General features: G+C 41.4%; 1 protein-coding gene across 6 annotated transcripts in view; it reads left to right on the top strand.

Annotated features, from left to right (window-relative positions):
• The first annotated feature begins 585 nt into the window (after positions 1-585).
• Positions 586-21071, top strand: part of RANBP3L (RAN binding protein 3 like) — an 83094-nt gene continuing 62608 nt past the window's right edge. For 2 of the 6 annotated variants that reach the window (XM_061616327.1, XM_061616373.1), the window contains exon 1: positions 588-1153. In XM_061616327.1, coding sequence (XP_061472311.1) covers positions 1015-1153 — 139 coding nt within the window. In that variant the 5' untranslated portion in view covers positions 588-1014. Of the gene's footprint in view, positions 1154-21071 lie in introns of all 6 variants that reach the window. The other 4 variants (XM_061616363.1, XM_061616352.1, XM_061616336.1 and 1 more) reach the window with 3 other exon arrangements.

The raw sequence follows: 21071 nt of genomic DNA, 5'->3' as shown, positions 1-21071 counted from the left end.
TAAGGCTTAGGCACCATGAACAGCCTGCAGTTTTGCACATTGCAGCAGCTGAGGCCCATTCAAAACTATTGATAATTAACAATAGGCCAATTATATTTTTCTAGTATATGTGTAACCCCAAACAAGATCTTGGCTTTTAATTCAGGGGGAGGGAGCTATTACAGAGCAAAGGAATAGGATTAGCAATGTGTAACAGTGGCAGGGGGAGATATTGGGCAACAATCCTAGGTATAGAAATAGGGGAGTGCCAAGTGCCTGTTTCATATGAAAAATGTTGGAGAACATGCATTTAGTTTTGAGATATACATTATTAGGTTTGGCTAAATCCTCCCTTTCCAGAATACAAAATCATTTTACTACAGTAATTCCAACAACAAGCAAGGGACTGCAGAATGCTTTTAATTTCTGAGGCATTCTTCCATCCAGGCTGCAGCTGAGAGAACAGACAAGCTGGTCTCTCACTTCCCTGCTGGTAAATACGGTGCCAAGAGAATCTAAGTCTCCCTATTGGCCCACCCCCTTTATGTTAATTTTTGTTACATATCCCCTCCCAAAGCCCTGCCTCACTCTTAAGTACGCTAGCCTGTGCTGTCAGAAACAGCAAGCACAGACTTTGCTGAGTGAACGGTTTGCTCTCCTGTGAGCTGCAACACTCTCTCCTCACCCCAGTCCTTTACAATGTTTTGTTTTTAAACCTGGACGTTGTATGTGCAACTTCAGTTGCAAAAAGCTGCCTTGGGATTCTGAAGAAAGTATCACCGACTTCAAAGTAACATTTGGATGGCCACTTGGGAAGCTGTAGTGGCTACTGTAGTACTTTGAAGATCTGTAGAGGGTGAGAAAATAAGTATTATCTTTTCAGTGTTTCATTACTTGTAATTTTAAAAACCTCTATGGACCTTGATGATGAGAAACCAGCAAATTCCTACAAGTAGAGTAAATGACTTATGTTCAGAGATAGGTGCTTCATGCACAGGTCACAAATTTCATTAGTCAGTCAGTTCTCAGCATCAAATGAAAGGCCAGCTTCATTTCATCGAAAAGAGAGATTCCAGTGACACATGGACCATGAACCAAACAGCCGACACCACCACGAGTGTATACATGTTCCACAGGTTGGGAAACAGCAAACACAATGATGAAGATGATGAAGGTAAGTGATTTTTTAAAATGTGTTTAAAATGATATTGTCTGCATATCAAGCTTTGCATGTTTTCACAGGGCAATTATGCTGAATGGTGGCAATCATCAGATTTTGCAGGAATAAAACTCAAATCCTGTACTTATCATAAACTATGCATATTAAATATGCTGACATGAACACTATTTGGATTATGATTATACATATTAAAGCCAAAGTTAAACACTTTTACAACCCTTTATTTCAGTGATTTATGGTGGAAGCCTATACATCTTTACTCAAAAAAAAGATTGCAAAGCTCTCGCTGCACTGAGGGTGATAATTTGTAGTGATACGAATACATGTTTAACTCTTCCTTTGAAATCAATAGGATTTAAAAGTGCCCAATTTTGACTAATCCAGCCCTGTGTTGGATTTATATTCATCCAACAAAACAAACCCTGGCTTTGAGTCATCAAGTGACTTTGAGAGAGTTTATTTTATTTAACTAAAAAGCCCATGAATGTTTCAACCATGAAGGTTGTACTTCAGTAGGTGAGTATATGCTTTGCACCAAGAAGATCTCAGGTTCAAGGGCTAGGAAAATCTTCTGCATGAAACCCTGGAGGGCCACTGCAATCAGTGCAAATAATTTTGTGCTAGATGGACCAATAGTTTGTCGGTATAAGGTAGCCCCCTAAAAACAACACCCCTAAAACCACATATAACCATAAAGCAGCCTTAAAATCTCCATAAGAGCAATAACGGCTGAAAAATACAAAAGGCAGCAGCAAGTACCAATATATCAGTTTATAATGCCTGGTAGAATAAAAATGTTACCTCAACACTTTAGACTTTAATACTATCCCTGGATAGTTGCTGCAAGCCACTGGCATCTAAAGTAGCATGATATGCTGCAATGGGACTACTCTAAAGATCATGGTTTGAGTATTATGGCTTGCTTAAGGCTACTGAGTTTCATGCCTGAATGAGGTTTTGAAGCTTGGCCTCTCCTTTCCCATCTCATCTCTACATGCTGCAACTCTTGGGTTCTTGCATAAGCTATGCATGTATTTGCATAATTTATGCTGCTGCTTGTCATTTTTTAAGCGAACGAATGATTAAAAAAACACCACCAAAAACTTGAGCAGCGAAGGGACACCTCTTTTAAATATCACCATTTTGAGTAATTAGTTGTGTGACTGCAGCCTGTTAAGCAACACCAAGGACTTTAAAAAGATTGAAACCTGAAATTATTCTGATTCTGAGCTGATTTGGATAAGCAGATTAGTAGCATCTATTCTTAACATTCAGAAGTACAATTATCTATTCATAAAGTGCAACATTGAAAATTCAGACAGAATCAAACTACTTCCCCCCCCCTTGAGCCCTTCTTCATTTAAACATCGTACAATTGTTCTCCAAAAGATCCGGATTGGTTTTGCCCAGTTTCTGGGAATATCTCAATTCATTTTGGATATATCAGAGAAATTGGTATTTTGAGGCAGTAAATAAATAAAATGTCAGAATTTCTGACAAGCAGAAAAAAGAAATCATTTGAAAGAGATTTCTCTGATTTTAGCTGTTGATAGAACAAGAAACAGATTAACATGTTTTAGATAATTGAGCAGCTCAAACCTGAATTGGAGTCTGTGTCTCTATTATCGCGCAAAACCTCAGATAAAGAAAACCAGCAATCCCTATCTATATCAAAAGTTTAATATTTATGTCATGAATATATAATATAAAATCTTGCTGCATGAGTGAAACAAAGTGGAGGAAGTTAGAAGTGGATCTATATCTAATGCGGGGAGACTGGACTTAATCAGTTTTGCCCCTGATTCAGCATCTCTAGCGTTTATACAGGGCAGGGATAGGGAACCTGAAGGTGTTAGACTCCAGATCACGTCAGTCCAGCCAGCATGGCCAATGGCCAGGGATTAAAGAAGTTGTAGTGCAGCAACATCAGTAGTGTAGTGGCAAATTCAGAAGTGCAGGATCCCTTCATGATAGTGACGCCACTCCCCCTCATCGTCATACCCCCTTTTCCATTTTCCCTTGCCTCCCTTGCTGTCCTTTACTACAACAGATGTCTCTAAGAGCCAATCAACATGAAAGGGGAGGGTGTGGGTTAGCTACTGAGAAGAATCTTCTCAGTGGCTGACGCATCTCCTTTCAATCTGATTAGCTCCAATCAGCATGAAAGAAGGACTCTTCTCAGTGGCTAACAAGCTCCCCTTATATCCTGATTGGCTTATACATAGGGACCTTTGCTGAAACCCTGCTTCCCAAAAAGTAAGGGGCCTACGACTCCCTGTGACCCCAGACAGCTACACCTTTGAGCAACATATGGAGGGTCACACAGATACCCCACTTCTGACACTGGGCGTCTAATACTTACACAGAGCTTCCTGTGAATAAGAATTTCCTTGTTTTCTTCAATTGATATTGATCGTTCTGCATAAACAATGGGGATATGCATGGAGATATGGCCCTGGCATTGAAGAAAGTGGAGAAGCTTCCACAGATTTGGTGCCTAGTAGACACATCAGAGCTTAGTGTAATTCTGGATAGGGACAATTGCACTTTCAAAATATTCAGATATCATGCATGCCCTCCGTTCTTCTGATCATGTCAATTCTCATATATCTGAGTATATTTTTCCAGGATTTTTATGAAGACACATGTAAAATCCACAGACACAATTTTGTTTTTAGGTGTGCCTGAGCAGTGGATTTGCACAGAAGATTTGTCTGCCTCTTTGAATGTTAATTAGATCTACTCTTGCTGCCATTATTTCATTATTGCCAAGCACCGACTCCAATTAATGCTCCTAGACATTTTGTAGCATGGATGCTCATTTATTATTTTGCTGTTTCATTTATTCTCCTTTAAGAAGTTTACAGCAGCATAGGTTTTATGGTTACAACAACCCTGTGAGGTAGGTTAGGCAGAGAGATGGCCCAAAGACTCTCAATGAGTTTCATAGCTAAGGCCCATGTGCTTAAGCTGTAAGGTGGTAGAGTGCAGAAGGCAGAGTATCAGACTAGGCCCAGTGACCCCAGCTTTAAATCTTGCTTGGCTATGAAGTTCACTGCAATTTGTGCAACTGCAAAATACTTTGGCTCCCAAGAGTCCTGTTGGATCAGGCCAGTGTCCCATCTAATCCAGCATCCTGTGCTTACTGTGGCCAATCAGATGCCTCTGGGAAGCCCACAAGGTCCCTAATTATTTGTATTTGTATTTGCCGGGACCAATGGAATGATGCCAACTTTTTCTAGACTTACGGTACCTCATTATGGTAAAGTCTCTCAGCATGCTGCAATGCAAGGTCAACCATAAAGTCCTAGTGATGCTCTAGATGTCAGAGTCTTCCGTGTTTCATGTTTGGCATGAACTCTGTGGTCTAGTGGCCCAGTTTGTGCTGGCAGATTGCCTCAGATTAAATGACTGTATTCTGATGCTGTGTCCAAAAATACCTCCAATCTTTACTTACTATAAGAGAGGGCCACCCGTTCTCCCAAAGGCTTATAGTACTCTTCATTAACCATCATAGTGGACAATGTTAGTTGCCTGCCAAGTGTGAATACACTGTGAATTTCATGATATAATACATATCTTTATGTGTTAATTGTTAGGGTTTAGGCCGGGCTTCAGGATCTAGACTTTTAGCATCAAATCAAAACAGCATGCAGTACTTTCAAAATAATAGTTATTCTAGAAATTTGTTGCTCAGCACTGGATCCCCAAATGCTGTTGCACTACAGCTCTTACAATCCCTGACCACTGACTAAGCTGGCTGGAGGTGTTGAGAGTTGTAGTCCAAAAACACCTGAGGACCCAAGGTTGGAGAAGGCTGTTCCAGAGCATCACCAGCCTTCCAAACATGATTGTTGTTGTTATGTGCCTTCAAATCGATTACGACTTATGGCGACCCTATGGATCAGCGACCTCCAAGAGCATCTGTATACTCTGTCCATAGGGTTTTCGTGGTAAGAGGTATTCAGAGGCAGTTTACCATTGCCTTCCTCTGAGTTTGGATGCATCTTAGTCTGGTGTCTCAGCTTTGACCATTCCGCCATGGGTGCCGCTGCTAGGAGTCTAGCCTCTTGGTCTAGACTCCTAACGGCATTGCTCTCAGCTTCTTCAACACTCTCAAACGTTAAGGTGTGCATCCTAAAGAGGGTCCAAACATAATAAATGTCCTTTATTTCAGAACAGTTCTATTGTCCTCCACAGATCAGGCACAATAGTTTCATATTTTTGACATGTTGGTCAAGTAACGCTAGATGTCCTTTATATCAGGCTACAATATATGATAAGATCAATAGTGTAGTTGCACATGAAAGAAAAGTAACCATTGTCTTTTCACGGTGATACTTTTGATAACCATCTCTAAAATAAAACCTGTTATCTATGTTGCTACAGGTTTAGGCAAGTCCTGCTTTTAGCTCTTAAGGCTTTAGTGAATCTCGACAACAACACAGGTGTTGGTAGAACAAGCTAAACATATCCTGTTTCACAAACTGCCAGCACCTAATCTACTTATGTCACTGAATACCTGTTAAATGCAAAAGTAATCAGAGTTCTTTAAAAAAAAAAAAAGCTTCTCTACAAGTTGAACCGGAATAGGAGCAAGACGAATATAAATTGTAATTAGTGTTTAAGAATATTTCAGGTTTTGAGTGGACAATAATAAATGCATCTTTATTTTATTTTACACATTTATATCCTATCTTTCCAACATTTCATGGCCCTAGCAGCTTACATAAAAGCATAAAGTATGAAAGGCTCCTGCTGGGAGGAAGGGCGGGATATAAATAAAATAAATAAAATAAATAAATAAGATAAAGTATTCAAAAAAACTGCTGCTGCAACAACAAAACAATAAGGCAAAATGCATCAAAATTAAATTAGCAAAGCAGATCATGAATACACAGCAACTAGTTGGAAAATGCCTGTGAGAAAAATATGCTTTTAATTGCAGTCAAAATGTGAACAGAAATGGTGCTGAGAGTTGTTTTCAGCTAAATCATTGGTGGTGAACCTCAGGCCCAGGGGCCAAATGTGGCTCTCTGTCTAGCCCTCAGGACTCTCTTCAGCCACATCCCGCTCTTACTAGGCCACACCCATTGGTGGCCCTGCTTTGCCCCCTATTTGAGCGTTTTTGCCGGGCTGAAATGTGTCCTTGAACTCTGATAATGCTTCTTGATTGCTCAGATGGAAGATACAGAGATGTATGTGAGTGTCTGTAGCCTACTGTACAAGGTAATAGTTATATTACCACTCTGACCACTAGTGCATGTGTCCCCCAGAAGGTTACCCTGAAGGTAATTTAAATCAGTCATAACAACCTTGTCAGTTGTTTTCGGTGGATCTTCTCTGAGTATGACTTAGGCAGATATAACTGTTATTTTCTATGGGGAGGGCATTCCAAAGGCAGGGTGCTATGTCTGAGCCTCGTCTCCTATGCTCTTCCATTTCACCTCTGAAGGGACAGGGTGTTTCTTGGCATAACACTTCCATTGACGACCTCAACCAGAGTGGGCAGGTGTAGTTTTAAAACTGAAATGTTGAAATATTTACTGATATTCTTTACTACTATCTTTGAATGTAAAAAGAAAAAAAACAAAGGCATAAGCTGAGTAACATCCATTCATGCATAGAAAAGAATGCTAAATAACTGATGATGGGCAATCTATTTTTTGCTGAAGATCATATGTTAGAGTTGCATGAAGGGGATGAAAGAAAACAATGCACTTCTCTGATCCTAAGGCTGTGATCCTATGTACATGTACTCAGAGGTACGTTCTACTAACTTAAGTGTGGTTTATTTCCAAGTAAATGTGTTTATGGGTGAAACACATATTAGATTTTCATGGCATTGGAACTGATATGGAAGTGTCTCCACTGTCTTTTTAATCTGAAATATACCTTTCTCTGAAAGGTAAGGTCAAGCTCTAAAAATACCAGCCCCACATATTTGCATCAGAAGCCAACTATAGATGGTGCTGATTGGCTGGCTTCTGTGATGTCCAAAAGCTACCTCCCCCCTCCGTTGCCACAGTGGAGTAACCAAGTTTTGTTTTTTTGTTAAAAACTGACAATTTAATAGTAAAATGAACTGCATGCAGCACTTTTTTTTAAAAAAAGGGCAGCCTGGCTGAAGTCTGGGAGCAGGGCCGGCCCCAGACATGCCAGGGCCCTTGAGCACAAGCCTGGCCCAGGTCCCGGGGCTCCCCTTCCGTGAATCGTGGCAGGATCGCTGCCATAGATCACATGGTGAGAGCTTCGGAGCCCCTGCCATTCCCTTGCTCAACCTACTTTTCTCGGCTGTGTTGTGCGGTTGTGTGCGCAGCGCTTCCCTTAACCAAGATGGCAGCCGAGGTTTCCCTAACAGGCTGAAGCCTTTGCCGCCATTTTGGCTCTTAGCAGGGATGCATGTGCGAATCACGGAAGGGGAGCGGAGGGGGCCCTTGACCAGGGCCCCGCCTAGCTGTCCTTTGGAGCTGGCCCTGCCTGGGAGAGAGTCAGCAAAACTGATGGCTGAATCAGCATCTGATAGGAAGCTTGTGTTGATCACTAGGCTGAATGGTTTTCAATTTTCAATTTCCAAAATACTGGTTCTTTGGGCCATGTCCAGGTAGAATATTGGAGCCAGGGCAACATTTCATGTGTTATGGATCAAGTTTGGAAGAACCTGGTTGGTCATGGACGGAACCCAAAGGGAACCTGATATCTTAAGAGTGGAGTGACTGTATACACACCATACATTTAAAGCACATGACTTCCACAAAGAATTCTGGGAACTGTAGCTTGTTATGGGTGTAGCTCTGTGAGGGGTAATCTCCAGTTCACAGGATTCTTTTGCTGGGGGGGGGTATGCTTTAAATGTATGCTGTGACTATATACACAGCCTGGAATATACAGGCTTTTAGGTTTTGATACTGGTTACCCAACAAAAGACAATTTTGCTAATTAGACTGGTTAGATTCCGCCTGGTTGGCAGCTTGGGTGGCCATATCACAAAAAAGAGGATGAAAGATGACAGATTTGCATGAAATCTGTATATGCTAATTTAGATGTTTTGGTGCAAATTTAGGAATAATTCCTATAATTTAAATTTGTTGTTGTTATGTGCCTCCAAGTCGGCTACGACTTATGGCAACCCTGTGAATCAGCGACCTCCAAGAGCATCTGTCATGAACCACCCTGTTCAGATCTTGTCAGTTCAGGTCTGTGGCTTCCTTTATGGAATCAATCCATCTCTTGTTTGGCCTTCCTCTTTTTCTACTTCCTTCTGTTTTTCCAAGCATTATTATCTTTTCTAATGAATCGTCTTCTCATATGTCCAAAGTATGATAACCTCAGCTTCATCATTTTATCTTCTAGTGATAGTTCTGGTTTAATTTGTTCTAACACCCAATTATTTGTCTTTTTTGCAGTCCATGGTATCTGCAAAGCTCTTCTCCAACACCACATATCAAATGCGTTGATTTTTCTCTTATCTGCTTTTTTCACTGTCCAACTTTCACATCCATACATAGAGATCGGAAATACCATGGTCTGAATGATCCTGACTTTAGTGTTCAGTGATACATCTTTACATTTGAGGACCTTTTCTAGTTCTCTCACAGCTGCCCTCCCCAGTCCTAGCCTTCTTCTGATTTCTTGACTATTGTCTCCATTTTGGTTAATGATTGTGCCAAGATATTGATAATCCTTGACAAGTTCAATGTGCTCATTGTCAACTGTAAAGTTGCATAAATCTTCTGTTGTCATTACTTTAGTCTTTTTGATGTTCAGTTGTAGTCCTGCTTTTGTGCTTTCCTCTTTAACTTTCATCAGCATTCGTTTCAAATCATTACTGGTTTCTGCTAGTAGTATGGTATTGTCTGCATATCTTAAATTATTGATATTTCTCCCTCCAATTTTCACACCTCCTTCTTCTTGGTCCAATCCTGCTTTCCGTATGATATGTTCTGCGTATAGATTAAATAAATAGAGTGATAAAATACACCCCTGTCTCACACCCTTTCCAATGGGGAACCAATTGGTTTCTCCATATTCTGTCATTACAGTAGCCTCTTGTCCAGAGTATAGGTTGCGCATCAGGACAATCAGATGCTGTGGCACCCCCATTTCTTTTAAAGTATTCCATAGTTTTTCATGATCTACACGGTCAAAGGCTTTGCTGTAATCTATAAAGCACAGGGTGGTTTTCTTCTGAAATTCCTTGATCCGTTCCATTATCCAACGTATGTTTGCAATATGATCTCTGGTGCCTCTTCCCTTTCTAAATCCAGCTTGGACGTCTGGCATTTCTCGCTCCATATATGGTAAGAGCCTTTGTTGTAGAATCTTGAGCATTACTTTACTTGCATGGGATATTAAGGCAATAGTTGGATAATTACTGCATTCCCTGGGATCCCCTTTCTTTGGAATTGGGATGTATATGGAATGCTTCCAGTCTGTGGGCCATTGTTTAGTTTTCCATATTTCTTGACAGATTTTAGTCAAAATTTGGACTGATTCAGTCTCAGTAGCTTGTAGCAACTCTATTGGTATGCCATCTATTCCTGGTGATTTGTTTCTTCCAAGTATCTTAAGAGCAGCTTTCACCTCTCATTCCAAAATTTCTGGTTCTTCATCATATTGTTCCTCCGTGAATGAATCTGTCATCCTGTCATCTCTTTTATAGAGTTCTTCAGTGTATTGCGTCCATCTTCCTTTTATTTCATTTCGGTCATTCAGTGTGTTCCCCTGTTGATTATTCAACATCCCTACTCTTGGTTTAAATTTCCCTTTCATTTCTCTAACCTTTTGGAACAGGGCTCTTGTTCTACCCTTTTTGTTGTCCTCTTCTATTTCTATACAGTAACTATTGTAATAGTTCTCTTTGTCCCTACGTACTAGTCGCTGTATTGTTGCATTTAGGGTTCTGACTGTGTTTCTATCTCCTTTTGCTTTTGCTTTCCTTCTTTCTTTAACCTTTTGAAGAGTTTCTTCAGTCATCCATTAGGGTCTTTCCAGAGCTTGGAAGATTACTTTTAAAAAGTAATAAATTACAGTTACAATTACTTGGCCCAAAAAAGTAGTAATTACCGTTACAATTGCAATTGCTCTGAAAGTAACTGATTACTTTACTTTTTCTCAAAAGTAATCACTACAATTACATTTCAGTTACTTTTTAAAAAAAAACTCCTACAAGGTGCTGGCCTTGGCTGCTGCACATCTAAGAAGCCTAAAACAATATTAAAAATAAACACACACACACAGGGGGTAGTAGAATAAAAAATTTTATCCATAAGATTAACATAATGGCATAACAGAATCTCACATCCCCCCAAGCAATGAAGATACCCCAACTCTTGAAATCAAATTTTACACTTGAAATGCTTTTATAATATGTTTCTGTTATGTCTCAAAAGAACAAGATGCTCAAAGAGCATGTCAGACAAGGAATGTCTTTTTACAGTCATTACGTTGCCACCAGTACTGAACAGGCGTTCTACTGCGGCGCTTGAAGGCATGCCTGTGTTGTGCTGCAAAAAACACCGCAGCACACGTGGAAAGCCATGGAGTGATGACACTTCCCTGCTGGGAGACCTCAGGTACCTCACCAGTTCCTCCTCAGCAGTGTCCACTGCTGACTACTTGCCCTGGGGCAGAAAGTTAAAGAAGTCATCTTCTAAGTCATCTCCTTCCTGGTCTTTATCTGAAGACTGATCACTGTCCTCATTAAGTACACCCATCTTTATTTCAGCTTTCAGCAAGGCTTCCATTGTGTATCTAAGAAAGAGAGAGGATATGTTAACACATATATGTTAGGAAACCATCATCTGCTCTTCATTTCCTGATGCTTGTCATGTCCCCTGGTTCAGGGTCCAGCCTGAGCCTGTGGATGATGACATGGAAGGTAGGAAGGTGACCAAGTCACCACACTCATGGGGCAGCACAGCAGACCCTTAAGAATTACCTGCAGCAACCCAAGGTTGTGATGAGGAGCCCCAGGAAGAAAAGGCCCATCCCCTGCCTACCACCTTAAGCCCTCTGATGCCTCCCTTGAGACAACATTTCCCTTGGAGTAATCCACCCAAAGGGCTTCCCTAATGTTCTTACTTGTTGTTATGGGTGATGGCCTGACACGATTCCAGCCAATCTAGTTTGAAGCGAGGGTGTAGGCAGGCTGCCAGAAGAAGCCTCTTGTCCTCCCAGATAGCTGCAAACCGCTTTCTTAGGGCTTCGCGCACACCTCTCAGCAGCTGAAAACAGTATGTGTACCTCTCAGGTTTGTTTTCCAGTCCTTCTAACTTGCGGTCCAGATTGCAGAGTGTTGGTAGCAAATACCCCATGAACATGCCGTTCTCCCGTTGCAGGATATCTAGGGACTGGACTAGTGGCTCCATAATCTCTGTGTATTCCTGTACCACTTCAATCTCAGCAGCTGTGATCCTGGACAAGGAGCAGCGGTCCATTATGGCATGCATTTTTAGTGGCACAGTTGACAGGAGCTCATGTAGTTGCTTCAACGCATCAAAGGTGGAATTCCACCTGCTCTTATTCGGTACCTTCAGATACACACCACATTGCGCACGGATATACTCAGCAATCTGGGCTGACTGGTTCTGCTTGGACCACAACTTGCTGCACTTTCCCATCAAGGAATGAAACTGTTTCTTGAAAGGACCAAGAAGACTACTTTTGGAGGAGTCAGAAAGCATGGCCTCTATGTCTTGTGTTGCCACAAGGTTGAGGGTGTGGCTAGCACATCTCTGGTGTGGTGGTAAAACAAAATCCTCTCCTGAGTCTGCAGCTTCTTCCTCTGCCTCAGGTCCTGTGTCCAGGATCTCACAGATAGGCACAAACTCCACCTCAGCCTCCTCCTCCTCCTGGTTATCACCATCATCGTCACTGGTGCCTGCAGCTTCCACTGGTTCTTTGGCCATGAAAACTCTGAACGCTTTCACAAAGTTGGAGCCATTGTCTGTAGTAGTGCACATAACTTTGTTGTGGATCCTGTACTGCACATGTACATCATGCAGTGCTTTTGAAAGGACATCGTATGTATGGCGCCCCTTCAGACGCTTACAAGCCAAGGCCCCGACCTCACGTTTCAGGGTAGTTGGGTTGATCCAGTGGGCTGTTACCCCAAAGTAACTCTTCTTGCCATTGGTCCAACAATCTGCAGTGGTTGCTATATATGCCACAGCACCCATTCGGTTTGCAAGAGTTTCTCTCATGTGGCATGCTCTCTTCTCAATTCTGTCTCTCAGAGTCTTGGCACATATGATGGTGAGATCTTTGGGGAGTCCAATGCGAACCAGATTAATGAATGATGGTTTGTCCACAGTCTGAAGCGGTAATGTCTCCTCTACAATGAAATCAATGATTCTCCTGTCGAGATTGCTCTGGGTGACAGGCTCCCTGCCAGATCCCCACCTCTCAAGGGTTGTCTGCTGCTGCTTCAGCATTTTGGGAGGAGGGGTGTCATGCATTGGTTCAGGAAGGCCATGTCTCCTTGCCTTTATTGCTTCTTCAATTGCTCTCAGCTTCTCAAGGTGTGCCCTCTGAGGAAGAAGAACAAAGCATGAATCCAAGAAAAAATGGAAGAGGAACTTCACAATTTAAACATCAATAGACAATGGACACTCTTTGAGGACCAGCATGACAAAGGCTTACCTCAAAATGTTTCTTCACATTGGATGAGGAGGAAACAGCTGATCTCAGATTTTTGATCCTTGGAAGGCAGTAATTGCATCGTACAACAACATTTTTCCCACTCTGGCTCACAAATGTACAAGCTTTCTCAAAGCCAAACCATGGTACTTGCTGTTCTGCAGATGTGGCTGTGGGCAACTGGCACTGCTTCATGCCCTCCTCCTCCTCATGCACAGGGCCTCCTTTCTGAACCTCACTTTCTAGTTTTGCCTCCTCAGGATCAACAAGCTGTGACTCAAGTGGCCGCACTAACTGACTGCTGCTCTCAGCAGCAAAACCTGCAACAGGCGTCTGTGTAATAAACAAGAGATAATGCTCCTATATGGGTGAACTTCAGCTGTGATGTGCCCCCATCTCTTCCCCATGCTGCAAGATCCCCCAGTCAGAGTGGAAGTAAGCAGGTCGATAGCACAATTAAAAGAGATCCTATTTGCATCATTTTTGCTCACTGAATAACCCTGTCTGGGCCAGTCTAACCTACTATCTCACAGGGTTGTTGTGAGAACAAAATGAGACTAGGGTTCAAATCCCCACATAGCCATGAAGCTCACTGGGTGACCTTGGGCCAGTCACTGCCTCTCAGCCTCATGAAAACCCTATTCATAGGGTCACCATAAGTTGGAATCAACTTGAAGGCGGTACATATATTTTTTATTTTGAATATGATGATTATGATAATAAATATGCAGCATTTCAAATTAATTCTGTATGAGAAGCATTCCATGCCAAGCTTGGAAAACCAAGGATGAGGTATAAAATGTAGACAAAAATACTTTTGACAAAATGCCGTTTATCTTTTATATCTATATCTATAATTAGCAATACAGCTGAATGATGTATGTAAAGTATTTTTTCTTTCCCTTTTCTTTTTTATTAATATTTTAGTACTACTGCTAAAGTTCTGATGAAAGAATAAAGCATTCATTAGCCAAATTCAAATGATTAGAACACATCACATAAATTCCACTGAAGCTGGAGTTTTTGCCATAGAAAATGAAAAAAACATATAACCTATGATAGCCCAATAGACAATCAGAACTAATATAAAACCCTATTGCTTCTCATTTGCAAATCTTGCAAGATCTAAGGTAACTCTAGATCATGTGAGTTCAGGTGATGCATGTTATGTACATTTGTATAGATATTAGCAGAGATTGTCAACAGTCTATGATGCTTGTGTGTGCCAATGTGTGTGTTTGTGGCAGGCTTTTACCCTGCACTGAGATCACTGAGACGTAAGACTTAGTAAAATAAGAAAAGCTATTTCATTTATAGAAATACATCGTAGATAGGAAGGGCATACCTAGTTCTAAGTAACTAACTTGGAGGCGTAACACCCAGGTTTGGGAGTTGCCCTCACTGCCCCTTCTTCATGTGTACTGGAGAGTGACAGAATAGGGCTAGAAGCAAATAGAAAGCAAAAATGGAAAGTAGGGTAACATCTAAAGAAATACTCCCCTTTACATCTCTCCTTTCTTTCTTTCTTTCTGTATATATATATATTTATATATATATTTATATATATATATAAAGTATCTTTTAAAATTGTTCTTTTCAATTCACTCTTGAATGAACATCATACCTAGGGCAGATCCACACCATTCCTTTAAAGCACATTCAACACCCATTTGAAGCACATGAATCCCACCACAGAATCATGGGAACTGCAGTTTGTTAAGAGTGGTGAGAACTATAACTGTGAGGGGGAAATGACACTTCCCAGAATTCTTTAGGGGAAGTCATGCGCTTTAAATGCGAGTTGGATGTGCTTTACACATATTGTGTGAATCTGCTTAATAAATTTTGCCTGCATGTAAATTGTTTTAATTAATTTTTCAAAATGGAAAAAAACTATAAAGTGTAGTGGGTGACCATGGGCTATTCACCATTTCTCAGCCTATCTGCCCCTCAGGATGAAAACAATGGAGAACCATGACTACCCCAAGGCATACTTAAAATGTAAAGGAAGTATTGTACAACCATAGTATGCAATTGGATACTTATAGGGACACAGCATGACAAAACTGGGTGGAAGTAATGAGTGGGGTACCACAGGGCTCGGTCCTGGGCCCAGTGCTCTTCAACATTTTTATTAACTACTTGGATGAGGAGGTACAGAGCATGCTTATCAAATTTGCAGATGATACAAAATTGGGGGGCATAGCTAATACCGTGGAAGACAGAAAGAAAATTCAAAGGGACCTTGATAGGCTGGAGCATTGGGCTGAAAACAACAGAATGAAATTCAACAGGGATAAATGCAAAGTTCTACACTTAGGAAAAAGAAACCAAATGCACAGTTATAAGATGGGGGATACTTGGCTCAGCAGTACGACATGCAAGAAGGATCTTGGAATTGTTGTTGATCACAAGCTGAATATGAGCCAACAGTGTGATGTGGCTGCAAAAAAGGCAAATCCTATATCAGGCTGCATTAACAGAAGTATAGTTTCCAAATCATGTGAAGTATTAGTTCCCCTCTATTCAGCACTGGTTAGGCCTCATCTTGAATACTGCATTCAGTTCTGGTCTCTGCACTTCAAGAAGGATGCAGACAAACTGGAACAGGTTCAAAAGAGGGCAACAAGGATGATCAGGGGACTGGAAACAACACCCTATGAGGAGAGACTGAAGAAACTGGGCATATTTAACCTGGAGAAGAGAAGACTGAGGGGAGGTATGATAGTACTCTTCAAGTACTTGAAAGGTTGCCACACAGAGGAGGGCCGGGATCTCTTCTCAATGATCCCAGAGTGCAGGACACAGAATAATGGGCTCAAGTTGCAAGAAGCGAGATTTCGACTGGACATCAGGAAAAGCTTCCTAACTGTTAGAGCCATACAACAATGGAACTAATTACTAGAGAGGTAGTGGGATCTCCGACACTGGAGGCATTCAAGAGGCAGCTAGACAGCCATCTGTCGGGAATGCTTTGATTTGGATTCCTGCATTGAGCAGGGGGTTGGACTTGATGGCCTTATAGGCCCCTTCCAACTCTACTATTCTATGATTCTATGAAAATATTTATATAAGCATGACTATCAAATATGTTTATTTATATCACCTGTAAAGATATTTATAGTGCAATCCTATGTTTGTTTACTCAGAAGCAAGTCCCAATGTATTCAATGGGGCTTGCTCAACCAGGGAAAACTGCAGCCTCAAGTGATAAGGAACTTGTTCTTTTAACAAGTCCTTTAAGTTGAGACCTTATCCCAGTCTGCGTCTGTGTTGAAATTGCTTTTTAATATGTTTTTAAACTTTTTCTTAAAAAAAATGTTTTTAAAGCTTTTAAAAATGTTTTTAAAGATGTTTTGTTTTAATATATTTTAAAGTCTGTTTTTATGATTTTTAAAGTGTTTTTAGTGCTTTTGTTTGCCGCCCTGGACTCCTACTGGGAGGAAGGGCAGGATATAAATCAAATAATAAATAAATAAAAATAAATAAATAAACTTCATTCATTTTTTTAAAAAAACACAAGTCTGCGCTATGTTTACTCACAAGTCCCATTAATTTACAGCACAATCCTAACCATGTCTACTCAAAAGCAAGTCCTAATGGAGTTCAATGGGGTTTACTCCAGGTACATGCTTTACTCCCAGAAATGGCTTTACTCCCAGAAAAGCAGATATTGGATTAAATACTTCCATATTTCGTAGCCCAGGGTCTGATTCTTGGACAGAAGAGGAAAAAAACATTAAGCCATATTACTTACGCAAACTGCAAAAAACTCAAAGCCACCATATTCTGACGTTCAGCCTAGGCATGCCTGGATCAACAAGTCACAACTCTGGCGTCATTGGCTACAATCATGAAAGGGCGGGGTTACAGCCAGACCTTTGAAAAGTTACTTTTTTAAACTACAACTCCCATCAGCCCCAGCCAGCATGGCCACTGGATTGGGCTGATGGGAGTTGTAGCTAGAGCATGGATCTGTTTAAAAAAAAGTTGTGCGGGGGGGCAGTTGACGTTTTGGTGTATATCTTGGGAATTAGACCACCTAGAAACTTACTTTTTTTTTTTAATTGAAGCTGAGAGTCCGGAGAGTAAGGGGTGGTAGCCAGAGAGCCGGAGCCCCCCCAAAACAAGAGACTCCAGCCAAAAACACACACACCGGGGCACACACACACAAATCTTCGTCACTCACCTCCACAGCTCTTCGCCATTCTGCTGCTGCCTTCTTCTCCTTGTCCTTGCCCTGGCTTTGTCCTCCGGCGTCCATTTTTTCCTCTCAGAGTCAGATGCTAGCAGGCCCCCCCTGCCTATTCACCTCTTCCCTCCTAACACAGATCACGAGGGAAGAGACAGTCTGCGCAGAGGTCCAATCAGTGTGAGGCACATGTCTTGTGTTAACCAATCACAGCCAGGAGCTGACTTCCCCTTGTTCCCGCCCCCAAGTAACATCCAACCTAACGTGGAAACGTTAAAGTTGCAGCTGAAAAGTAGGGAAATTACTAGTTGTTCCGTTACTTGCCAAATGTAATGGAATTACCCACTCGTTATCTAAAATTGTAACTAATTACAAGTAACTCGTTAAAAATAACGAGTTACTTCCAAGCTCTGGGTCTTTCTCTCTTTTTAACTAGAGGTATTGTCTTTTTGCATTCTTCTCTGATACCGTCTCTGACTTCATTCCATAGTTCTTCTGGTTCTCTGTCAACTAAGTTTAAAGCCTCAAACCTGTTCTTTATTTGATGTTTATATGCTTCTGGGATGTTATTTAAATTGTATTTTGGTGTTATGATTGCTTTGTTGGTCTTCTTTAGCTTTACTCTGATTTTCGATATGACCAGTTCATGATCTGTACCACAGTCTGCTCCTGGTCTTGTTTTTCAGAAAATATGGAACTTCTCCACCTTCTGCTACCAATTATATAATCAATTTGATTCCTATCTTGACCATTTGGTGATGTCCACGTGTACTGTCATCTTTTCGGTTGTTCAAAAAATGTGTTCGCAAGGAACAAATTATTGGCTTCACAGAATTCAATAAGTCTCTCTCCCGCTTCTTTTCTGTCTCCTAGGCCCCATTTCCCCACAATTCGTAATTCTTCTCTGTTCCCTACTTTTGCATTCCAATCCCCCATGATTATCAGCACATCTTGTTTTGGTGTGTGATCAATTGCTTCCTGTACTTCTGCATAAAATCTGTCCAATTCCTCTTCTTCTGCATTTGCCGTCGGAGCATAGACTTGGATGATGGTTATGTTGATAGGTTTCCCATTTAACCTCATTGATATCACTCGCTCAGACCTTGCGTTGTAGCTCCTAATTGCTCTTGCTACATCACTTCTCACTATTAAAGCAACCCCATTTCTTCTTAATTTCTCATTTCCTGCATAAAATATTTTGTAGTTGCCTGATTGGAAATGTCCCATTCCCGTTCATTTTAGTTCGCTCACAGCAAGTATTGTAATGTTGATGTGTTCCATTTCTTGCTTGACAATTTCTAACTTTCCCTGGTTCATGTTTCTCACATTCCATGTTCCTATTGTGTGCCTTGTACAACTCCGGACTCTCCTTTCGCATCTGCGCACATCAGTCTTTGGGGTTCCTTTCGGCTTTGACCCAGCTGCATTATTAGTCACAGCACTACTTGTCCTTGTCCTTTGTTCTTCCCCAGTAGCTCGGTGAGTGCCTTCTGACCTGGGGGTCTCATTTTCCAACACTGTCTCGTGTTGCATTTTGGATACTCTGTTCATAGGGTTTTCGTAGTAAGAGATATTCAGGGGTGGTTTACCATTGCCTTCCTCTGAGTTTGGATGCATCTTAGTCTGGTGTCTCAGCTTTGACCATTCCGCCTTGGGTGCCCCTGCTAGGAGTCTAGCCTCTTGGTCTAGACTCCTGATGGCATTGCTGTCAGCTTCTTCAACATTCTCAAACCCCGCACCACGTTAAGGTGTGCATCCGAAGAGAAGGATAATTTAAATAGAAATACAATATATCTCACCACAGTGGGGCAAACTGTGACCAGGTGTCCTGTAAACTTGCTCAGATGCTGCCCAGGTACTCGCTGTTAATGGGCAATTTCAAGGCCCTCCTCTCCCTTCTTATGGTTCTTTATCCTAGACCAGAAATCCCTTCAAATAAGGGATTGTCTCCTGTAAAGTAGGATGCACATAGCCATCCTATTGGCAAGTTTACTAGGCTTCCAGCAGTGGGAATTTGGGGGTTGTTTAACCGAAGATGGGGACAGTTATGGAAGTTAATAATGTTTAGCTTTTTAGTGACTATTGCTCAGCAGTGCCTTAGGAATTTTGGTTCCTAAATGCAACATTGAGCTAGCGTTTCTTTCACCTCTGATCTTGGGGCTCTGAGGTCTGGTGGGTGCTCTCCATTCATTCTTCTTTGGTCTGCTTTCAGCTAGGGATGTAAGGATATGTCAGTTTCAGTCCTCTAATTTTTCCAAACTTGAATTCACTTCTCCACATTTCTGCAGCAATTTGCAATTTTTTTTGAAAAAAAAAACCCTCATGTTAGTGTTTGCACTTTTTGTATGCACTTTTGACTAAGCACACATTTTTGCAAGCAAAGTTCCCCAGTGTAATGCATGCTTGTATCTTGTTATCAGTAATATTATTTTTTTATGCTCACTTTACCCTAGTATATACATTTTTATAAACTTTGTGTGGTTGGAGAACTGCATTGCAAACTTCAAATAAGTGCAAATTTTGAAGGATGGCTTGCTTTGGTTTTAATATTGTTTCAGAAAAGTGTGAATTTGATAGATGTAGCTTTAAATGTGAACTGAATCAAATGTCTCCCTGCATCCCTACTATCAGTCTAGCGTTACAATGTTCAAGATATGGAGGGAGAATGGTAGGGTGCCCTTAATGAAAACCTCTTATTCTTCTCCTGACTGGCACCCCTCACATCCTAATTGAAAACAGTACTTAAGGGGGACAAATCCTATCTCACCCCCCACATAATTCAGATGCTGCTCCCTCATCATAGCCGCACCATGCTAGGTTCTTTATACCTTTGTTAACCAGACCAGTTCCATGAACAGCTGCTTCAGTTTAACAAGGCCTTAACATGTTTGAACTTCTGTCCTGTTCTTATTAACAGCTGGAATGTGAACTGCAGCCACCACTCGTGCTGCCAAGGAAAACAGTTTATCTGTTGTAAGCAATCCCAGCTCCCACTGTAACATATTGTGATGCTCATCCTCCTTCTCCAAGTGGTGTAAAGTTCCATGATCACTCTGCACTTATCCTGACTTTCCTTCCTTGTGGAAGGAGGTTACTGTAATGTTTTCATTTATTTACAAATGTACAGGTTGAGTACAGGTGGAGGCACAGGTTCACCCAGGGATAGGGAATCTGTGGCCCTCCAGATGTTGCTGGACTACAGCTCCCATCACCCCTGACCATTGGCCATACAGGTTGAGGCTGATGGGAGTTGCAGTCCAACAACATCTGAAGGGCTTAAATACCAACAAATTACCAAAGTCTACTCTTCCCACCTCAGATCTCTCTGGAGACACCCTAAGCTGCTTACAGAGCCTAAACTCAGCTCTCGGTTTGACTCAAACTGCAGTCAATTTTTTCCCCACACAGGCATCCTTGTCCTCCCCCTCTAGCTATTTATTTATTTATTTTACTTATATACCACCCCACAGCCGAAGCTCTCTGGGCGGTTTACAGTAACTAAATACATTAAAACAAATATACAAATTTAAAAACACACCTTTTAAAAACAATTTAAAACACAATTTAAAAATTTAAAACACATGCTAAAATGCCTGGGAGAAGAGGAAAGTCTTGCCTGGCACAGAAAAGATAACAATGTTAGCTAGAGGGAGAATCCAGGTGAGTCATCTCTTCTCACTGTTTTAACCCCAATGGAGATGCATAACTGGACCATCAGGGCTCTCAACACTCTTTTGTTAAGTCTGAGAAGCTGGCCACACATTACCTCAGGGCAAACCATATAGCCCTGTTCACAGAAATCAAATAGGAAGCCTGTAAATCAAAACTCACTTTGCTGCTAATGGTTTCTGGTGGGGACTTGTAGACTCATACTGTGTGATAGCAGTAGTCCATGTTTTAGGTGCTGTGTATGTGTTATAAGTAGGGATCGATGGGCACAAGGAGGCCATTTTCAGGAGCTTCCCCAGGCTGCAGGCCTGCAGGATGAGTTTAAGTTGAGCAGCAAATAGGAGCACCAGTCTCTCATTAAAAAGGATTCTATAGACCTTCTTATGAAGGCCAACAAATCACTATAAAATA

Source organism: Rhineura floridana, chromosome 1, assembly GCF_030035675.1.
Source record: "Rhineura floridana isolate rRhiFlo1 chromosome 1, rRhiFlo1.hap2, whole genome shotgun sequence".
NCBI lineage: Eukaryota > Metazoa > Chordata > Lepidosauria > Squamata > Rhineuridae > Rhineura > Rhineura floridana.
This window is presented reverse-complemented; position numbering and strand designations above follow the sequence as displayed.